General features: G+C 35.0%; 3 protein-coding genes across 7 annotated transcripts; 1 reads left to right on the plus strand and 2 right to left on the minus strand.

Annotated features, from left to right (window-relative positions):
* The first annotated feature begins 496 nt into the window (after positions 1 to 496).
* Positions 497 to 6,808, plus strand: LOC101203319 (pumilio homolog 4). The gene is made up of 11 exons (XM_004142447.3): positions 497 to 877; positions 1,038 to 1,162; positions 1,274 to 1,987; positions 2,597 to 3,915; positions 4,021 to 4,162; positions 4,237 to 4,344; positions 4,624 to 4,836; positions 4,916 to 5,026; positions 5,387 to 5,581; positions 5,948 to 6,122; positions 6,215 to 6,808. The coding sequence occupies exons 3-11, from the start codon at positions 1,307 to 1,309 to the stop codon at positions 6,259 to 6,261; spliced, it is 2,991 nt and encodes a 996-aa protein (XP_004142495.1). The 5' UTR covers positions 497 to 877; positions 1,038 to 1,162; positions 1,274 to 1,306; the 3' UTR covers positions 6,262 to 6,808.
* LOC101203081 (protein WHAT'S THIS FACTOR 9, mitochondrial) lies at positions 5,791 to 9,275 on the minus strand. Of its 2 annotated transcripts, none has more exons than XM_031885480.1 (3): positions 7,901 to 9,275; positions 7,239 to 7,383; positions 5,791 to 6,382 (listed from the first exon to the last, which is right to left on the minus strand). In XM_031885480.1, the coding sequence occupies exon 1, from the start codon at positions 9,224 to 9,226 to the stop codon at positions 8,033 to 8,035; it is 1,194 nt and encodes a 397-aa protein (XP_031741340.1). In that variant the 5' UTR covers positions 9,227 to 9,275; the 3' UTR covers positions 5,791 to 6,382; positions 7,239 to 7,383; positions 7,901 to 8,032. The 2 variants fall into 2 exon arrangements, with proteins under 2 accessions (XP_031741340.1, XP_004142494.1); XM_004142446.3 differs by having other exon boundaries at positions 8,016 to 9,274.
* Positions 9,276 to 10,617: 1,342 nt separating this feature from the next.
* On the minus strand, positions 10,618 to 15,522 carry LOC101221304 (OVARIAN TUMOR DOMAIN-containing deubiquitinating enzyme 9). 4 transcript variants are annotated; one of them, XM_031886230.1, is made up of 11 exons: positions 15,284 to 15,522; positions 14,211 to 14,548; positions 13,896 to 14,122; positions 12,294 to 12,367; positions 12,026 to 12,080; positions 11,844 to 11,918; positions 11,654 to 11,727; positions 11,482 to 11,530; positions 11,311 to 11,395; positions 11,157 to 11,213; positions 10,618 to 10,969 (listed from the first exon to the last, which is right to left on the minus strand). In XM_031886230.1, exons 2-11 carry the CDS (start codon positions 14,542 to 14,544, stop codon positions 10,914 to 10,916), a joined length of 1,086 nt encoding a protein of 361 aa, XP_031742090.1. In that variant the 5' UTR covers positions 14,545 to 14,548; positions 15,284 to 15,522; the 3' UTR covers positions 10,618 to 10,913. The 4 variants fall into 4 exon arrangements, with proteins under 4 accessions (XP_031742090.1, XP_011655878.1, XP_011655877.1 ...); XM_011657576.2 differs by having other exon boundaries at positions 10,618 to 10,987; positions 14,211 to 14,630; XM_011657575.2 differs by having other exon boundaries at positions 14,211 to 14,630; positions 15,284 to 15,520.
* Between the last annotated feature and the right edge of the window lie 433 nt (positions 15,523 to 15,955).

A 15,955-nucleotide genomic window follows, 5' to 3' on the forward strand; every position in this document is an offset into this window, starting at 1 on the left:
TTACATTATTCTTTTGGTTTATCTCATTGAAACTTTGTATGTAAAATGGAGAAATCATATCCCTAATCTAAAACTTGATTATTTAAATTCAAATGTATTTTAGATGTTCTGATTTAAGTCTAACTTTTTTTAAAAAAAAGAAAATAAAAGTTAATAAGGGACCTTTGGATTAAATGCCATGAAATATGTAGGCATTAGGTTTGAACCAACATGGAGTAGCCATTTAATTATGTACTTTTTTTTATATAAAAAAAAAAGTGATTTAATTTTGTAATTTAGTAGATAGGTTTAAACTTTCATTTAAATAATTGAAATTTGATTATTTAAAAATAAATAAAATTATGAAGATCTCAACCTTAGACATAAACTGACTTTTTAATTATATAAAGAAATAAAAGGAATTGATATTAAAAAAAATGAAAATGTTTGTTTTTATAAATTTTATAAAGATATTCGCATTTGATTTCATCGATATTTTTTAATGAAATTGAGACTTCGATATTAGGGAAAGGAAATAATGCTCATGCAGTGCACGTACCGATTGGCATCACCGTCGATTGATGATCGGACGGCGGTGGTTTGTGACTGTATGTTTTGTGATTTCCTTCTCTTCTTCCCTTAGCTGCGAATTAGAATTGTTCTAATTTCTTCCTTATTTTTCGATTTCAAACTGAATTTCGCTGATAATTTCCCATTTCCGATTTCCATCGTTTCTCCTTTCTCAATCTCAATGGCATCTTCAAATCCCATTCATCTTTTAATCTTCTTCTCAATTCACTACTCCATTTCATTCCCTTCTTCCTCTATGGATTCCACCTTCCTTACCCCTCCATTCCTTCACTCTTGATCTCTATCCCTCTCCACGATCTTATTTCAGGTCGGTAATTCTTCTCTCTTCCTGATTTCATCTTCATTTCCTATTCTTTCTTATTGTATCCCTTTTCGGGATTCTGGGTTGTTCTTGTTTTCTTCATTCTCCAATATTTTGGGGGCTTTCAGGTGGAGTTACAAACTTTTTTTTGTTTACTCCGTCACAGGTTGAATCGGTGGGGTGGGCCTGATGTTTGCTTATAATATGAATTTTTATATGCGACCAATTCTGTCTCTATTCGTTTCAAAGTCTGCGTAGATTCATTTGCCCCTCTTTTTAATACTTCCATAGGTGGGTTGTTTTGTTTTCGAATTTTAAATCTTTTTATTATTGTTATTATTATTATTATTTTATGTAGACGATTGATTATATATTATTGTGTTTGTCTTCGTGTGGGAGAAGGTTGGGATTTTAGAGAGGTTAAAATCCCTGAAGATGGTTTCTGGGAGTAATACGGATATGCTATCAATACCTAATGAAGGTCATCAAGTTCCTGCTGGAAATTTTGAAGATAATTTACGGACTGAGCTTGAACTACTTCTGAGAGAGAATTCTAATCACTCAGTAGCAGGACGAGGTGGAGATCTGAATATTTATAGGAGTGGCAGTGCTCCTCCAACAGTTGAGGGATCCATAAATGCTGTTGGGAGTCTATTTACGAGTTCTTATTATAATGAGTTCAACACTAAGAGTGGTAGTAATGATGGGGTTTTGTCTGAGGATGAAATTCGTTCACACCCAGATTATCTTTCTTACTATTACTCCAATGATCACATCAATCCTAGACTCCCTCCACCATTAGTATCGAAAGAGGACTGGCGTGTTGCGCAACGGTTTCAGGGCATTGGATCTTCATTGGGACGGCAAGGGGATTGGAACTGGAAGAAGTTAGTTGATGGTAATACTAGTTCGTCATTGTTCTCTATGCAGCCTGGAAGTTCTGTACAGCGGACAGATAAAAATAACGGTAATGTAATGGAGTTTGGAGATGCTAATGGAAAGAACCTCCCTAGAAAGACTCTATCTGAGTGGCACGACAGAGGGAGAGAAGGTTTCGTTGGATCAGGCGGTAACGGACTCGGTGCAAGAAGGAAGAGTTTTGCTGATATTGTTCAGGTAGATTTAACTATTCAACATTGTATCTATTCTAGCATGGTCTCTTTGATCATCGTCATATATTTCCCCCAAATTTTAAGTGCGCCTGCTTGTGGTTTTCCTAATTGCACAATAGTTCCATGTGCTATTGAATGTAATAGGAAGTTCAAATTTTCATTTTATTTTTGCTGGTTGTGAGAACAAACTATGTTTTGAACGGTTGTCAAGTCAAAATGACATGAAATTTATTCTTTAGTTTCTTTCTTCTAAGTTGATGAGATCCAATAATTTTTTTTATTATGCTATTTTGGTTCATTATCTCAAAGGCACCTTGGTTTGGCCGGTGATTTTTCAAAATTATACCGTCTTCTCATTTTTTAAAAATATGGTCTCTACTTCATTCTTGTTCAGTACTGACATTCTATTTCTTTTGATGATACTGGTCTATTCCGTGTTTGTAGTCAGTGGTTCTTTTAGCTTTTCCTCTTTCAGCTTATGTTTGATTTGGTTGTATAGGTGGATACATGTCATCCCAACCGTCGGTTTGATAATATATCAACTTTCTCCTTGTTTAGTAGGCAAATATTTCTTCATTTAAGGCACTAAATATTAATGGATTATATTCTGCAGGAAGGACTTGGTGAATCTGCTTCCATGTCTGGCCAATTGTCACGCCCTGCAAGTCATAATTCTTTTGGTGATGTTGACAATATGGGAATGAATGATATAAAGCCACCCGGATTATGTAATGGAGTGGGTCCTATTGAGGATATGCATACCCCAGGCCCCCCTGGCTTTGTTGGAGTGCAGAGTCATAATAAAGCAGCGTCTCATTCCTTTCTGAATCCAAATTGTTCAACTCTGTCAAGAAGCACAACTCCTGAACCACAGCTAGTTGGAAGGTCTTTAAGTTTCGGTTTACCTCCTGTCGGTAGTAGAGTTTTTGCCGTGGAGAAGAAGAACATAACTTCATCCAAGGTTCAAAATGGTTATTCTGCTGGGTTTACTGAACTGCCCGACATATCTGGTTTACACCTGTCATCAATTAGACATGAAGATGGAGTCAATGGGGCGCAATCTCGACTTCAACTGGATCTTGGTGAACAGTCAGATTTCCTGATCAACATGCCCAATGGTATTCTCCCACGTACTCTGCCTGACCTTAGTGACAAAAAACTCTCGAAACCAAGTGATAATATAGACCTAACAAGGAAAAGTGGGATTGTAATGAACCCCAGAGCGTCTACAATGAGTTCTCATGATCATGTTAACTTTCCCAAAAGAACTTCTTCTTCTACCAATCTATACTCTAAACCAAATTCATCAGGCTTTGTAAGCAAGGACGGGCCTACCAGACACCTTCAAAATGCAAACCTTCAGAGTGTGGATTTGGCTGGATATCCTTCTGGTGACTTTTCAATGAATATGAATCACAGTTCTGCTATGAATAGCTATGGAACTTCTGATCACATCAAACTGCCATCTGGAACCTCTGATCGTCCAAACCATGCCGGATCTAGTTTGCAACCCCATAATTACTATGGCATTTCTCAAGGAGACTTGCAAGGCCTCCGAAGTGCCTATCTAGAAGCCTTGCTTGCCCAACAAAAGCAGCACTATGAGCTGTCACTTTCAGGTAACTCGAGTGTTTATAATCACAGATTGTATACAAATACTCCATATGGTTCTGGCATCCCTTATTTGGCGGACCAAGCATTGGATTCCGGTCTTTCTTCTGTTGGACATGGTGGTACAATGTTGCAGAATGAACGAATCCTACGCTTTAACTCAATGATGAGAACTTCAATAGGAGCTCATGGGTCTTGGCAGCCAGAAATTGGCAATACTGCAGATAGAAGTTTTCCATCAACTTTATTGGATGAGTTCAAAAGCAACAAAACTAGATCTTTTGAGCTTTCGGATATTGTTGATCATGTCATTGAATTCAGGTGCACATGGTCAATCAATGTTTATTTTACATGTATTATTCTTGGCACTATTAATTATCTTATTTTATCCTTTTTGCTAATTCTTGATCTCACTATGTTGTGTAGTATGGATCAATATGGAAGCCGTTTTATCCAGCAAAAGTTGGAAACAGCCAATGTGGAAGAGAAGACAAAGATATTTCCAGAAATAATTCCACACGCCCGTACCTTGATGACTGATGTCTTTGGAAATTATGTTATTCAGAAAGTAAATGCTTTAATAGTTAATTGTTTTATGGCTTGTTATTTTAAAATGTTGAGTTGATTGACTGTTCATTACAGTTTTTTGAACATGGTACTGCAAGTCAAAGGAAGGAGTTGGCTGAACAACTTTCAGGGCATGTTTTGCCTCTTAGTCTTCAAATGTATGGATGCAGAGTGATTCAGAAGGTTCTTTCTCGACTCTCTTCTGCTTAAGAATTTTTATTCATTCAGCAATGACTAATGAGTAATACTATTGGATGGATCTTATTTTATTTCATTGTTTCCTTGGGTTATGGATACCTCTGTTGTTCTAGTGGAAAAGTTAGATGCACATTGTCACCAAGTTGTCTGATTTTAAATATTGACTTGTGTTTTCCTCATCATAATACATCTGTCAGAATTTGTATTGGGCGAACCAAATGAGACAGTGTTGCTTTATTAACAAACAAACAAATACTAATGCAGGCTTTGGAGGTAGTTGATTCAGAGCAACAGACACAAATGGTTGCTGAGCTTGATGGCTCCATAATGAAATGTGTCCGTGATCAGAACGGAAACCATGTTATTCAGAAATGTATCGAATGCATCCCTCAAGAGAGAATTCAGTTTATTATATCAGCATTTTATGGCCAGGTTCTGGCACTATCCACTCATCCTTATGGCTGCCGTGTTATTCAGGTAACTAGTTTGTTTCTCCTGTATATTTTTATTTCTTTAGATTACATATATTGATTGTTCTCCGCTCCCAATGTTGTAGAGGGTATTAGAACACTGCGATGATTCGAATACACAACAAATTATCATGGATGAAATCATGCAATCCGTTTGCCTCCTGGCTCAAGATCAATATGGAAATTATGTTATCCAGGTAAACAGAACTTTTTTGGTCAATAATATCTATTTCTAATGGCATCTGATCGTTTGTCAAGATATGAGTTTAGTTGATTCATATGTGATCTTTTCAACCTGGGATGACCATTATAAGACGAGCAACTTTATGCCATTTATAGTCGGTGCTTTATTTAGTTGCAAGTACTTATATTATAATTAGCCTATTGTCATTTTCGACTGTGGTTGGTAGACTGATCGTTCTGTTCATATCTAAAGACTTTTGTCAAAGATCATTATTGATTTTATTGTTTCAACCTTGAACAGGATCTGTCGATATGTTGTACAATTGTATCTTTGAGTTGTAAGGAATAATAATTATGTGCCCCTCATTTTGCAGCATGTACTTGAATTTGGTAAACCACACGAGCGGTCTGTTATTATAAGTAAGCTTGCAGGACAGATTGTAAAAATGAGTCAGCAGAAGTTTGCTTCTAATGTTGTGGAGAAGTGTTTAACATTTGGCAGTCCTGAGGAACGTCAACTATTAGTTAACGAGATTTTGGGTTCTACTGATGAGAATGAGCCCTTGCAGGTTTGTTAGATTCTTAATTATCTTTAAATGCTTCACTAAGTGGCGTTTTTCACTAAGTGGAGATTCTGCACTCTAACCTCATGCAACTTTATCTGCGAATTTACTTCGTGAAGAGGCTAGCTGAATTCATGTTTCCTATCTACAATTCAATCTGTTTATTCATGCCTTAGTATCTGAATCTTATCATTTCCAACAGATAGGAAGGAATATTTTTTCCACTAAATTGGAAATGATATTATGTAGTGGGGAAATTGGAATGTTAAGATGGCTAACAGTAACTTTCATGTATACAACGTTTATACCAATTCAGTGGGGAAATCTTTTAGGATACAGATAATTTACTCTGAAAAAAATGAAATGTTACAGGCAATGATGAAGGATCCATTTGGGAACTACGTTGTCCAAAAAGTTCTGGAGTCATGTGATGACCATAGTCTTGAGTTGATTCTCTCTCGAATCAGAGTTCACTTGAATTCCCTCAAGAGGTATACATATGGTAAACATATTGTATCTCGAGTTGAAAAGCTCATCACAACTGGAGGTAAGCCATTCTTCCCTATACTAATAACTTTGGATTTCTTTCATAGTGTGGCTGCAACTCATCATCATGCTACACTTGTTCTTTCTTTGCAGAAAGGAGAATTGGACAGTCTTCGACTTCTTCTTCGTTCCCTTCTTAGAGCAGTTTTGCGCATTTGCAGCAAGTCAGTATCCTGCTGCCTTCATCCAAAAGAATTCCCTTTCATTTTCTTCAGGTTGTGCAGTGCAGTGCAGAAAATGTCTTAAAGAGTGATCTTTCAGCTGACAGGTTAACAGTAAAATTGTAAATAAACAAGAAAATCCATAAAGCCAGCATTTATGGAACAGGGGCAGGGCAAGAAAAAGGGTCCCTGTAAGTGAGAATAACAATATTGGAGACAGAGTTTGTATATTTTGCAACCCTCAATCTCTCGGAATTTGCAGATAGAGAGAAGTTCTTATATATATATATATCTATATATATGCATATATATATTATGTAAAGCTAAACCCAAATTGTAAATGACTAAAGAAGTAAAGGAACTATTGTATGATAAAATATCTCTATATGTACAAGGAGAAGCTATATATATGACAACCTTGTAAGTGGAGTCTTGTATACTATCATCTATATCTATTTTCCACTGTCATAAATTATGTAAATACTCAATAATTTACCCATAGTAGTTATTGCCTTCTCTACTCTTTCCTTCTTTCTCGTCTGATTATCTCTTTTGATATTCTTTTCTGTTGGTTGGTCTACTATGACTTGAATGTGAATGTCACCATTGTTCACTAACAAGTACAGGTTACTTGATTAACCCTTGCATCTTATTGTATCATAAGAAACAATATATAATCATTATTTTTAGAACTTTATTTTGATGTTTCTCCTGAAATTTCTCTTATGTTGCAATCACATCAGATGGAGAAACTTTGGGAAAGTACTCTGCATTTGGGTAGCTGCTTCTTGAGGTGGTTTTTACATATTGTTCATCAATTTATATTCATGTTTTATTCACCCATTTTAGTTCATCAGGTATAAAAGAATATCATCTTCTCTGAATTAAAGTGTGGTCTCTTATCAGAAAAATATTTACATACAATACATAGTTAACTGCATTCTTAGGGAACTGACCTCATTTGAAAATTCAAGAAACTAAGCATTTGTCTAACCGCCAGGCTCCAGCTTCACCTGTCTGTTGTATTCGATTTAATTGTAACTTAGATGATCGAAAATCCACTGTATGGATCTTCTTACTGAAACAAGAAGTCTGGATCATCTACATGTTAAAATGAAATGGAGAATATGAATATCTTTTTTTCCACTTTAAATAAAATATAATAACAAGGGGCAGTAACAACAAAACAAAGAAAGAAAGTCCAGTATAGCCAGGAAAAGAGAAAAAAACCCAAACAAAACAACTTGAAGAACAATAATGTAAGTTTGATAATCCTTTTTTAAAAAGGAGACAAGCTTCTTTATTAGAAAATTATACAATGAAAATAATAGAGAAGCCAAAATAGGGAGATCAGAAGGTACATAGATCCGGACAGTATGGTTATCAGTTGTGAAAATCAAAGTAAAAAATGTATGAGAAAATCAAAGCATAAAAGAGAAAAGTGCTCCAAGTGTCAATGAAAACAAAGGAAAAGTGCTAAAATTTTCAAAATCCCAAAGGTGTGCAAGAGCCCAAAATCTCCCAAAAAAAGGAATGGAAGTTTGTTAAGTTTCAATTGCATAACATGTCACAATAGTCTACATAGAAATCAAAGATCAATTTCAAGAATCGAACTTACGTAGAAGAGGGTTAAAAGTAACGCCACAAGAGAGTAGAGAGACAAGCAGTAAGCACAATGAACTTTGATTCTGTAAACTTGTCCAAGGAAGTGAAGGATTAAAGAGAAGGAATACCTAAAGGCAATCAACCATTAACACTTGGGAATTTCTCTTCCATCAGCAGTATCCAAATCAAAATCCAACACCGAGTTTTCTCCATGAACAAGATGATTACTAAACCTCCTATTCTTCAAAATCACTGCAGATTCCTTCATCAGATGGATGTACTTTCGTCTGATTCTCAATATGGGGTGTCTCTCAATAGAAGACTTGTCACAGTAAGCCTCCTTAAGAATGGCAGTACAAGTTTTGTTCTTCAGAGACAAGTAAAACATGTGAGGATGTCTCTCAAATGCCTTATGGAATTTCTGAGGCAAACCCATATACTTTTTAAGACATAGAAGCTTCTTCCTTTCTGTTGAATGCTCAACAAACAAACTAAGCATTTCATGGATAAATCCCACCAATCTTTTCTCTGCTATATCACTATTTGGATCTAAATGGGAAAATTCTTCATAAGGAGATACATAAGGAAGCTTTTGAAACTCCTTTAACCAATCCTCAATCTTCCTCCTCAGCCTTAAACCCTTTGAAGGGAAGAGTGGGAATTCAAGTGACTCCATTGTTCTACCAGAATAAACCCCTCTTTTAATGGCGTTTTTCTGTATGACAGACATGAGTTTCTCCTCACATTCCACGGATAATCCCTCTAACCCATCTTCCATCTTCACTAACTTAAAAGACCCATCAAGATTAACGTCTGGTTTTTGCAAAAGATCATCAGGAATCCCTAAATACCATTGCATACCTCGAATAATCTTCAAAGGCAGAACGTTGTTCTTACTCATCAATATGAACTTCTTCAACCTACAAATCAAATCCTCCCTGCAGTTTTGATAAGTCTTTTTTTCTTCAGCATCAATCTCAACTGCTTTTGGTGTTAACCTGAACCAGGGATGATTGTATTCCGGACCTGTAAACTCTTCAAAAATTGATGGGTAAAGCCTAAGAAACCTTGCAACTTTCATCGAGACGCCCATTTCGAGGCCTCGCTTTGAAACGGCGGAAATTGGGATACACCCATTTGGGTCTTGAGCGATGCAATTTTTGAGAGAGATAATGGATTTGAGTTCAATGGATTTGGTGATATGCTCAATGGAATCGTAGTATGAATCTTTCTTCCACTTCATGTAAACATCGACATAGCCGAACTTCTGAATGAAAGCAAACGGAGATTTTTGGCGGCCTTTTTGAAGGATTTTGGAGGCGGCTGTGTTCAGGAACATCGCTACGAGAAGCACTTCCTTTCAGTTTTAATTGCATTAGACAATATATATTTATATATTTGCCATCAATTTTTTTATTTTGCATTTGTAGCAAAATTTACCAACTTTTTTTTATCATATCCCTATTTTATAGGTTTTTTGTTGCATTTATAGAGTTTTAGATTCTTTATAAAAAGTTTACAAAAAAAAAATACTCTTCTTTATTAAAATTGTATTTTTTTTTTTTCTCTTTCTTTTTGAATTATAATAACAAAATTTCTACTAACACTATTGAAAGAAGGGTTTCATAGTTGCAGGAACATCGCTTTGATGAGATAACTCAAAGGATCGGCTACGAGGAATTTCGGTTTGAAAATTCTATGGAGTGGACTTTGTTCGTGATCATAAGTTCATAACACGAAATAATAATTCTGAAAATTGTATGGTGTAATATATTTACAACTTTTTACAAAATTGTTAGAATATACTTAACTATTAAGAGAGCGTTTGCGATATGAAGTAGGTTATTATTATATGTGGCTATTAAAGTCTATGGATTATAATATGAGTTACTATAATTTGTGTTTGAGATGCAGATTATTATAGTTTAACTTATTATAATCTATGTCTGGAGAAGTAAAGGATAGTGAAATGAGGTGAGAGAAATAGTGACATATTTGAGAGATGAGAGGTGAGAAATAGTAAAAGAAGGAAGTGAGGAATAGAAGAAATAAAAAAAAAAAAAAAAATAGTCTTAATCTAAGGACGGTGATAATCCTTAGAGCAAACATTTTGGGACTTAGATTTGAGTCTTTCATAATCAAAGGGTCAAACAGTTCCTAAAGTGTTACTAATGGCAAACATTATTTACCAATTTTAGAACACACGAAAGCCATGCAAAATATCTCTATGATGCCTTGTGCAACATTGATGGTTTAGAGTTGTTACGAGCACCAAAAAGAGAGGGAGTGGTAGTGCTAATAGAAGCAAGGAGGAGAACAAGCACAAACATGAAAGAAAGAGTTAAAATCATTTGTGCACATAACCTTAGTTGCACAATGGTTAACATCATGGTGTATTCTAAGAATAACAAAAGTCATACTTTATTATAATAAAAAACAGTGACAAACTACATCACAATTTACATCTACAAAAAACTAAAGTCCTATGTAAAAAAGTCATTAAATATAAAATTTTGCACCTTTGTATCGAACTTGCCAATTAATTCATGAAGTTTTAAAAAGTTGTGAGATTTGTGGAAACATTAATCTGTGATTGAAGTTTTACAATAACAACATTATAGACCACATGAAAGCACAAACATCCTTTGATAAAATTCCCAATATCCTTCTGAATCAAGATGAAAGAAAGTAGCATAATTAATACATGTATGTTGAGAACAAATCTCCTCATTAAAATGAAATCAAGAAAAGATAGCACTAATTAATAATGATGAAGGCATATTTACAGTGAAGAACAGACAAGGGGCAAATCAAACAAAATTTTTGATAGATTGGGAGCTACAATAAAAGAATATGCTCTATAATAATGATAATAATAATCAATAATTAATGTGCAAATATTTACATAAAGAAAGAAAAAAGAAGAGAAACAGTGAGCTTTTCAGAAATTCTGAACCTAAGCATCAGTAAAAGGTTGGTTGGTAGAATGGAAGCTTTCCATTAGCTTTGTCAATAAAGACCCAAATCTAAGCCCCAAAATTCCACCATTTCTTCTTCTTCTTTGTACAGGACGTTGGTATCTCTGAAAATCAAATAATGCCTTTTTTTTTTTAACATTAAAGAGCTATTAGGAAAATGAAAACCACAAAAAAATCTATCTGGTATGTGTCAAGGAAGAATAGAATAGTTTCAACAAAAGAACAAGAATCTGCTAAAGGAAAAAGAAAATGATGTTTCTGCTTCAAGATTAAGAAAAAAATGTTACGTACCTCCTTCGGGATAAATTGAATTATAGTGCACTTCAGCCCAAAAGCTCAAGAAAATAACTGCATAAGATAAGGTGAGCTAATAAGGCCTTCTATGAGGAGGAAAAAACGACACTGCTCGAGTAAATCTAAAGTTCCATCAGTATATGAATCTTACTCCGATTGGACTTTTGAACTTGTGGAAGTATTTCAATTGAACATGTATCCTTGAATGATGTTATCACAAATATCTTAACTCCAAACTGAGCAAATAATGTGAAACGTATCTGAGCCGATATTCAGAGTTCAAATATATATAATCCACAATAAGAAGAATATATAACAATACCCAGTCTGCAGCAGCTTGTAACGTAACGTGATCGCCCCATTCTCCTTTCCTGGTTCATTTAAAATAATGAGAGATGAGCATCAAAGTTGATTGAATGAAGTTAGGAATAAAACTTACAGAACAATAATTACAAAATAAACGGAATTTTCTTAACGAAAAAGGATTGAATTACTTGCTCATCTTCTTCAGGTACTCTTCATAGGTCATTGGAACATAACCCTCGTACATTTCACGACAAAACTTTAGCTACGGCATCAATAAAGTAAAAAGAGGTTTCAACTTATGAATACAAAGATAACTCTGGTGTCAAGCCCACATGAACATCATTAAATTAAAACAGTCAAGTCAGAGAATGATCGTACCTGGGCTATAACTTGTTCTCTCACAAAATCATGATGTTCAGGAGATCGATATAGTTGATCTGATAAAGCACGAAACTGCAGGGATGATCAATCAGTTCAGGCCAATCAAAAAGGAACTTAATGCACAAAACAAAAACTAAAGCAGAAAGAATTCATTCAAATTATTAAATAATGTCGTCAACCTGACAGTTGCCATCTCCTTGAACCGTATTCTCGACCAGCTCATACAACTGCAATCTAAAAAAGGCCAGAATGTTCAAAAAATATCAGATGCTTGCTTCCTAGGGATAAAAGTAGCCCATGAACTAAATACTGCATACACTTTGTAAGGAAGGAAAGAGAAATTGTAAGAAAAGAAAAAACGTGCGGTTCCCACAGAGATATGACCGGCATACACTTTATAATTGATTGTTCAAATACGAATGTAAACAGAAGCAACATGCACATGACCTTTCAAGAAGCCGTTGATGATCTGAAATCTCTTCATCAGCTGAAGGTATCTTTTCAATGGTCTTAGGAACATGCTGCAACAGAAGAAAATACAATTATATAACTGGACTTTAAATTTAGGATATCCGGAATTAATTGAACACAACCTCGGATAAATTTATTCTTTCAGGAAATAGCTCCCTATTAGTCTTAAGCTTAGAAGTGGAGGTTTTTTTTTTTTTAATGCAAACAACCACTTTCATCGAGAAAGAACGAAAGAATACCAAAAAACCAGCCCACAAAATCACCCTTTTAAAGGAAGGGGGCCAACTAAGTAAAATGTTGCATATAGAATAGTTACAAAAGATATTTGAAACCGATGCTCAAAGAGACACGTGATATCTAGAAAACAACCAAATCTCACTATGAGTATGACCCCTCTCTCTACCCCTAAACACTCTTATCATTCCTCCTGCCCCAAATATCCTAAATAATAGCATACACCCCGACATGCCATAAAAAGCCACTCTTTTCACTAAAAGGTGGATGGAGAAGGAACTCCTCAATCGTCGCTCTAACACTCCTCAAGCCGACAAAGCTAACATTGATCTCCTACAAGAAAGAGCACCACATAAACCTCGCAAAATGGCACTCCCAAAAAAGGTGATCAAGATCTTCCTCCACTATCCGACACGACAAGCAAAGACCTCCTCCTAACAAGCCTATCAATAGTATTAACCCAACCAAGCAAGACATAACTTTCTTCGGAACCTTTGTCATCCAAATCACATCAAAGACCGACTCCTTGGGGGGGCAGAGTCCACCAACAGCCCAAATAAAGAATTACAAAAAAAACCTAGCTAGGATTAGGAACCCAAACAGGAACATCTCTCCTCCCTCTCTAACAGAAAACACCTCAAGTAAGGAAAGAAGAGAGGCCACATTCGTCGTTTCTCTATTGGTCAAGTTACGATGAAACCCGAATGAGAAAGACACAGAATTCTCAAACCTCACCAAAAGCTCCAAGATAGTACAGTTTTTGAAGGAGGAAAGGGAGGTATTTAGTCTTTATTACTTTTGTCAGTGAAACCATCTATAATTCTTCAAGCAATAAGAAAAAAGAAGCAGTATTTTGAACCATCTACAATTCAAGCTTCATATCGTTCAAACTAATAATTGTATTAATTTAAACCCTTTATTAGTGCTTTAGAGCTATCCCATCTAAAATCAGCTTAAAAATCCCCTAAATAAGATCATTCTTCACCAAAGATCTCATTGAAGTAGTAAGAAAAATTGCCACATAATTCTTTCTAAATAAATAGAATAAAGGTAGACCAAAAACTAAAAAAAATCTCTGCTATCTAACTTGATTCTTTTCGATTACTTTTAATTTACATTAATCATTTCATTAAATAAAGCCCATACACATGTGAAAGATATGCTTACAGTTTTAAAATGAAATTCTAATAAGGGGTCTCAATCGATTCACTTATTAATGTTAAAGTTTAAATCGATACACTTCTTAGTTTGGGGTCCTAACTACTGATTTTTCCCCAAAACTATATAATATTGGATAACAGAATCGACCAAGGTATTTGGTACAGAAGGTACATATATACTTACAGGGACAGGAACAATTTGATTAAGTCTTTTGCCCACTTCGCCATCCAGTGAAGACTCATCAATTATTTCCAACGAATATGAAGAACACTCATCCACAAAAGGATTATCTACTGCGTTATGATATGAAGAGGAAATTCCCATTTTGTCCACCTCGTTAACTCTCAGATCACCTGGCTCCTCGATGTTTACGTCGTTAACACAATTTGATTTCTGATCGCTGTCAAACCCTATTCACATGGTTGAAAATTGATTAGAGGTAAGAACAAGCTGGAAAGAGAAACCATCATCAAATAACTGAAGACTTATGACTACTACCATAAGGGTTGTGCCTAGGGGAAGGAACAGGCCACTCCTGTGAAAGAACAGATGCTTGCATTTGGTCATCCCTGGAATCAGATACCCCAGAAGCTTCTATAGAATCAATTCTCGATATCTCTTCTTGAAATGCGTGTGCTAAAGCCTCATCATTCTCCAAATTCACATTACACGGCTCACAATAACCTTCAATGACATATTCCACTTGACTACAACTCGGGTCAAAACTATATTCAGTAACAGTACTTCCAGAACCGTCATTTGTAAACGTGCAAACATCCAAAAGATGAAGTCCCCATCTCATAACATCAGGATCAATATCATACGTTGCCATAACCCTGTAATAACACAAGATAAGCGTCGGGCACTCCTACATCTGTTTGACCTTCTTCTGAATACCCCAAATGGATAGATATATAACTGAAATAAAAAGATAACTGACATTGACAATCATTCTTTACCACATAAAAGAACTCCTAGAAAACCATATAACAATATAATAATCAAACACCATCACCCAGAAGAAAAAAAAATCCACATTTTTAAACTCAAGCCTGAGAAACCATTTATTCCGGGTAAGATAGATAGATTGGGGGAAAATTAAAAGAAAAAGTAAATGACTAAAAAATTCAAAAACACTTGTTTTTCACAGCACAAGGGGGAGAGTTGGATGAAAAACCGCTCGCAATCTTAAAATTCTCAAAGCATCCGTGAGGGATGAGATAAAAATTGGTATCCTTCGCTTATTGATCAAGAGATGTAAATACCAATCACAGATGAGTTATCTAAAGAAAACAAACGCAAACAGAGAAGAACCCTAATTTAACAAAACCATCCACTCGTAAAAATCCAAACAAACCCAACAAAATAGAAAAGGAATATAAGAAGTCACGCAGACGATCAAAACAAAACCCACCCAGGAAATAAAAAATCACAAAAAAATCAGCAAAAGAACAATTATCAACGTGGGTGTCAAAAGGAATGACTTGCGAAAAAGGAAAGATGAATGAATGAATGAAAAGAAAAGAAAACGATAAGATGAAACACAAAAAGATAAAGGTTTCTGTACATACAAAAGAAATAAAAAGAGGCAGTAGGGACGTTGATGATGAAGATTCAGTGTGGAAAGAAGTTGAAAACAGAAACACGAGTGAAAAGAGAATCAAAGATAAGGGGAAGTAAGATTAAGAATGAGATTGAGTTAGAGAAATATTTGAGAGTTCTGTTTGAGCGTCTTTTCTTGAAAATGGGAGCGTCTTCATCAGAGCCGCTGTTTTGGAAATTGGAAACCGCCGCTCGCCAGCGTCTCGTACTGACGACCGGTTGAACCGGTAAAACAGCCACGCGTTCTTTTCGATTTACTCGCCACCATTTATATGTTTAATTCAATCCTTTTAATTATGATTTATTATTTTGGGGTTTGGGTTTTTCATTCTTTCTTTTTTCTTTTTATTATACCATCTGTTTATACTTTTTTTCCAAGTGTACGAGGTTTTGCAACCCTCCAATTACTGTTTTTATTTTTGTGAAAATAAATTAAATTGAAGAATCTTCTTAGAAAAAATTTGACAAATTATTTATATAAAGCCACTCAACCACGAAATTAATTACATTTTATTTATAAAAATTCTATTAGAGGTTCTATTTTTTATAATTTTTTTTATTTTTTATTTTAAAAATATTTTTACATTTGCACACAATTTTCCATTTTGACAAAAAAAAAATTTATATTTTTATACATTAAA

This window comes from Cucumis sativus, chromosome 5 (assembly GCF_000004075.3).
Source record: "Cucumis sativus cultivar 9930 chromosome 5, Cucumber_9930_V3, whole genome shotgun sequence".
NCBI lineage: Eukaryota > Viridiplantae > Streptophyta > Magnoliopsida > Cucurbitales > Cucurbitaceae > Cucumis > Cucumis sativus.

Bases quoted from the DNA above. Each gene is read 5' to 3' on its own strand.
- LOC101203319 (XM_004142447.3), top strand. From the start codon at position 1,307: ATGGTTTCTGGGAGTAATACGGATATGCTATCAATACCTAATGAAGGT. The intron at 4,345-4,623 runs GTTCTTTCTCGA...ATACTAATGCAG, and splicing joins GATGCAGAGTGATTCAGAAG to GCTTTGGAGGTAGTTGATTC. The intron at 4,837-4,915 runs GTAACTAGTTTG...CCAATGTTGTAG, and splicing joins ATGGCTGCCGTGTTATTCAG to AGGGTATTAGAACACTGCGA.
- LOC101203081 (XM_031885480.1), bottom strand. From the start codon at position 9,226: ATGTTCCTGAACACAGCCGCCTCCAAAATCCTTCAAAAAGGCCGCCAA.
- LOC101221304 (XM_031886230.1), bottom strand. From the start codon at position 14,544: ATGGCAACGTATGATATTGATCCTGATGTTATGAGATGGGGACTTCAT. The intron at 14,123-14,210 runs GTAGTAGTCATA...CCATGTGAATAG, and splicing joins CCCTAGGCACAACCCTTATG to GGTTTGACAGCGATCAGAAA. The intron at 10,970-11,156 runs GTACGTAACATT...TTTGATTTTCAG, and splicing joins TTCAATTTATCCCGAAGGAG to AGATACCAACGTCCTGTACA.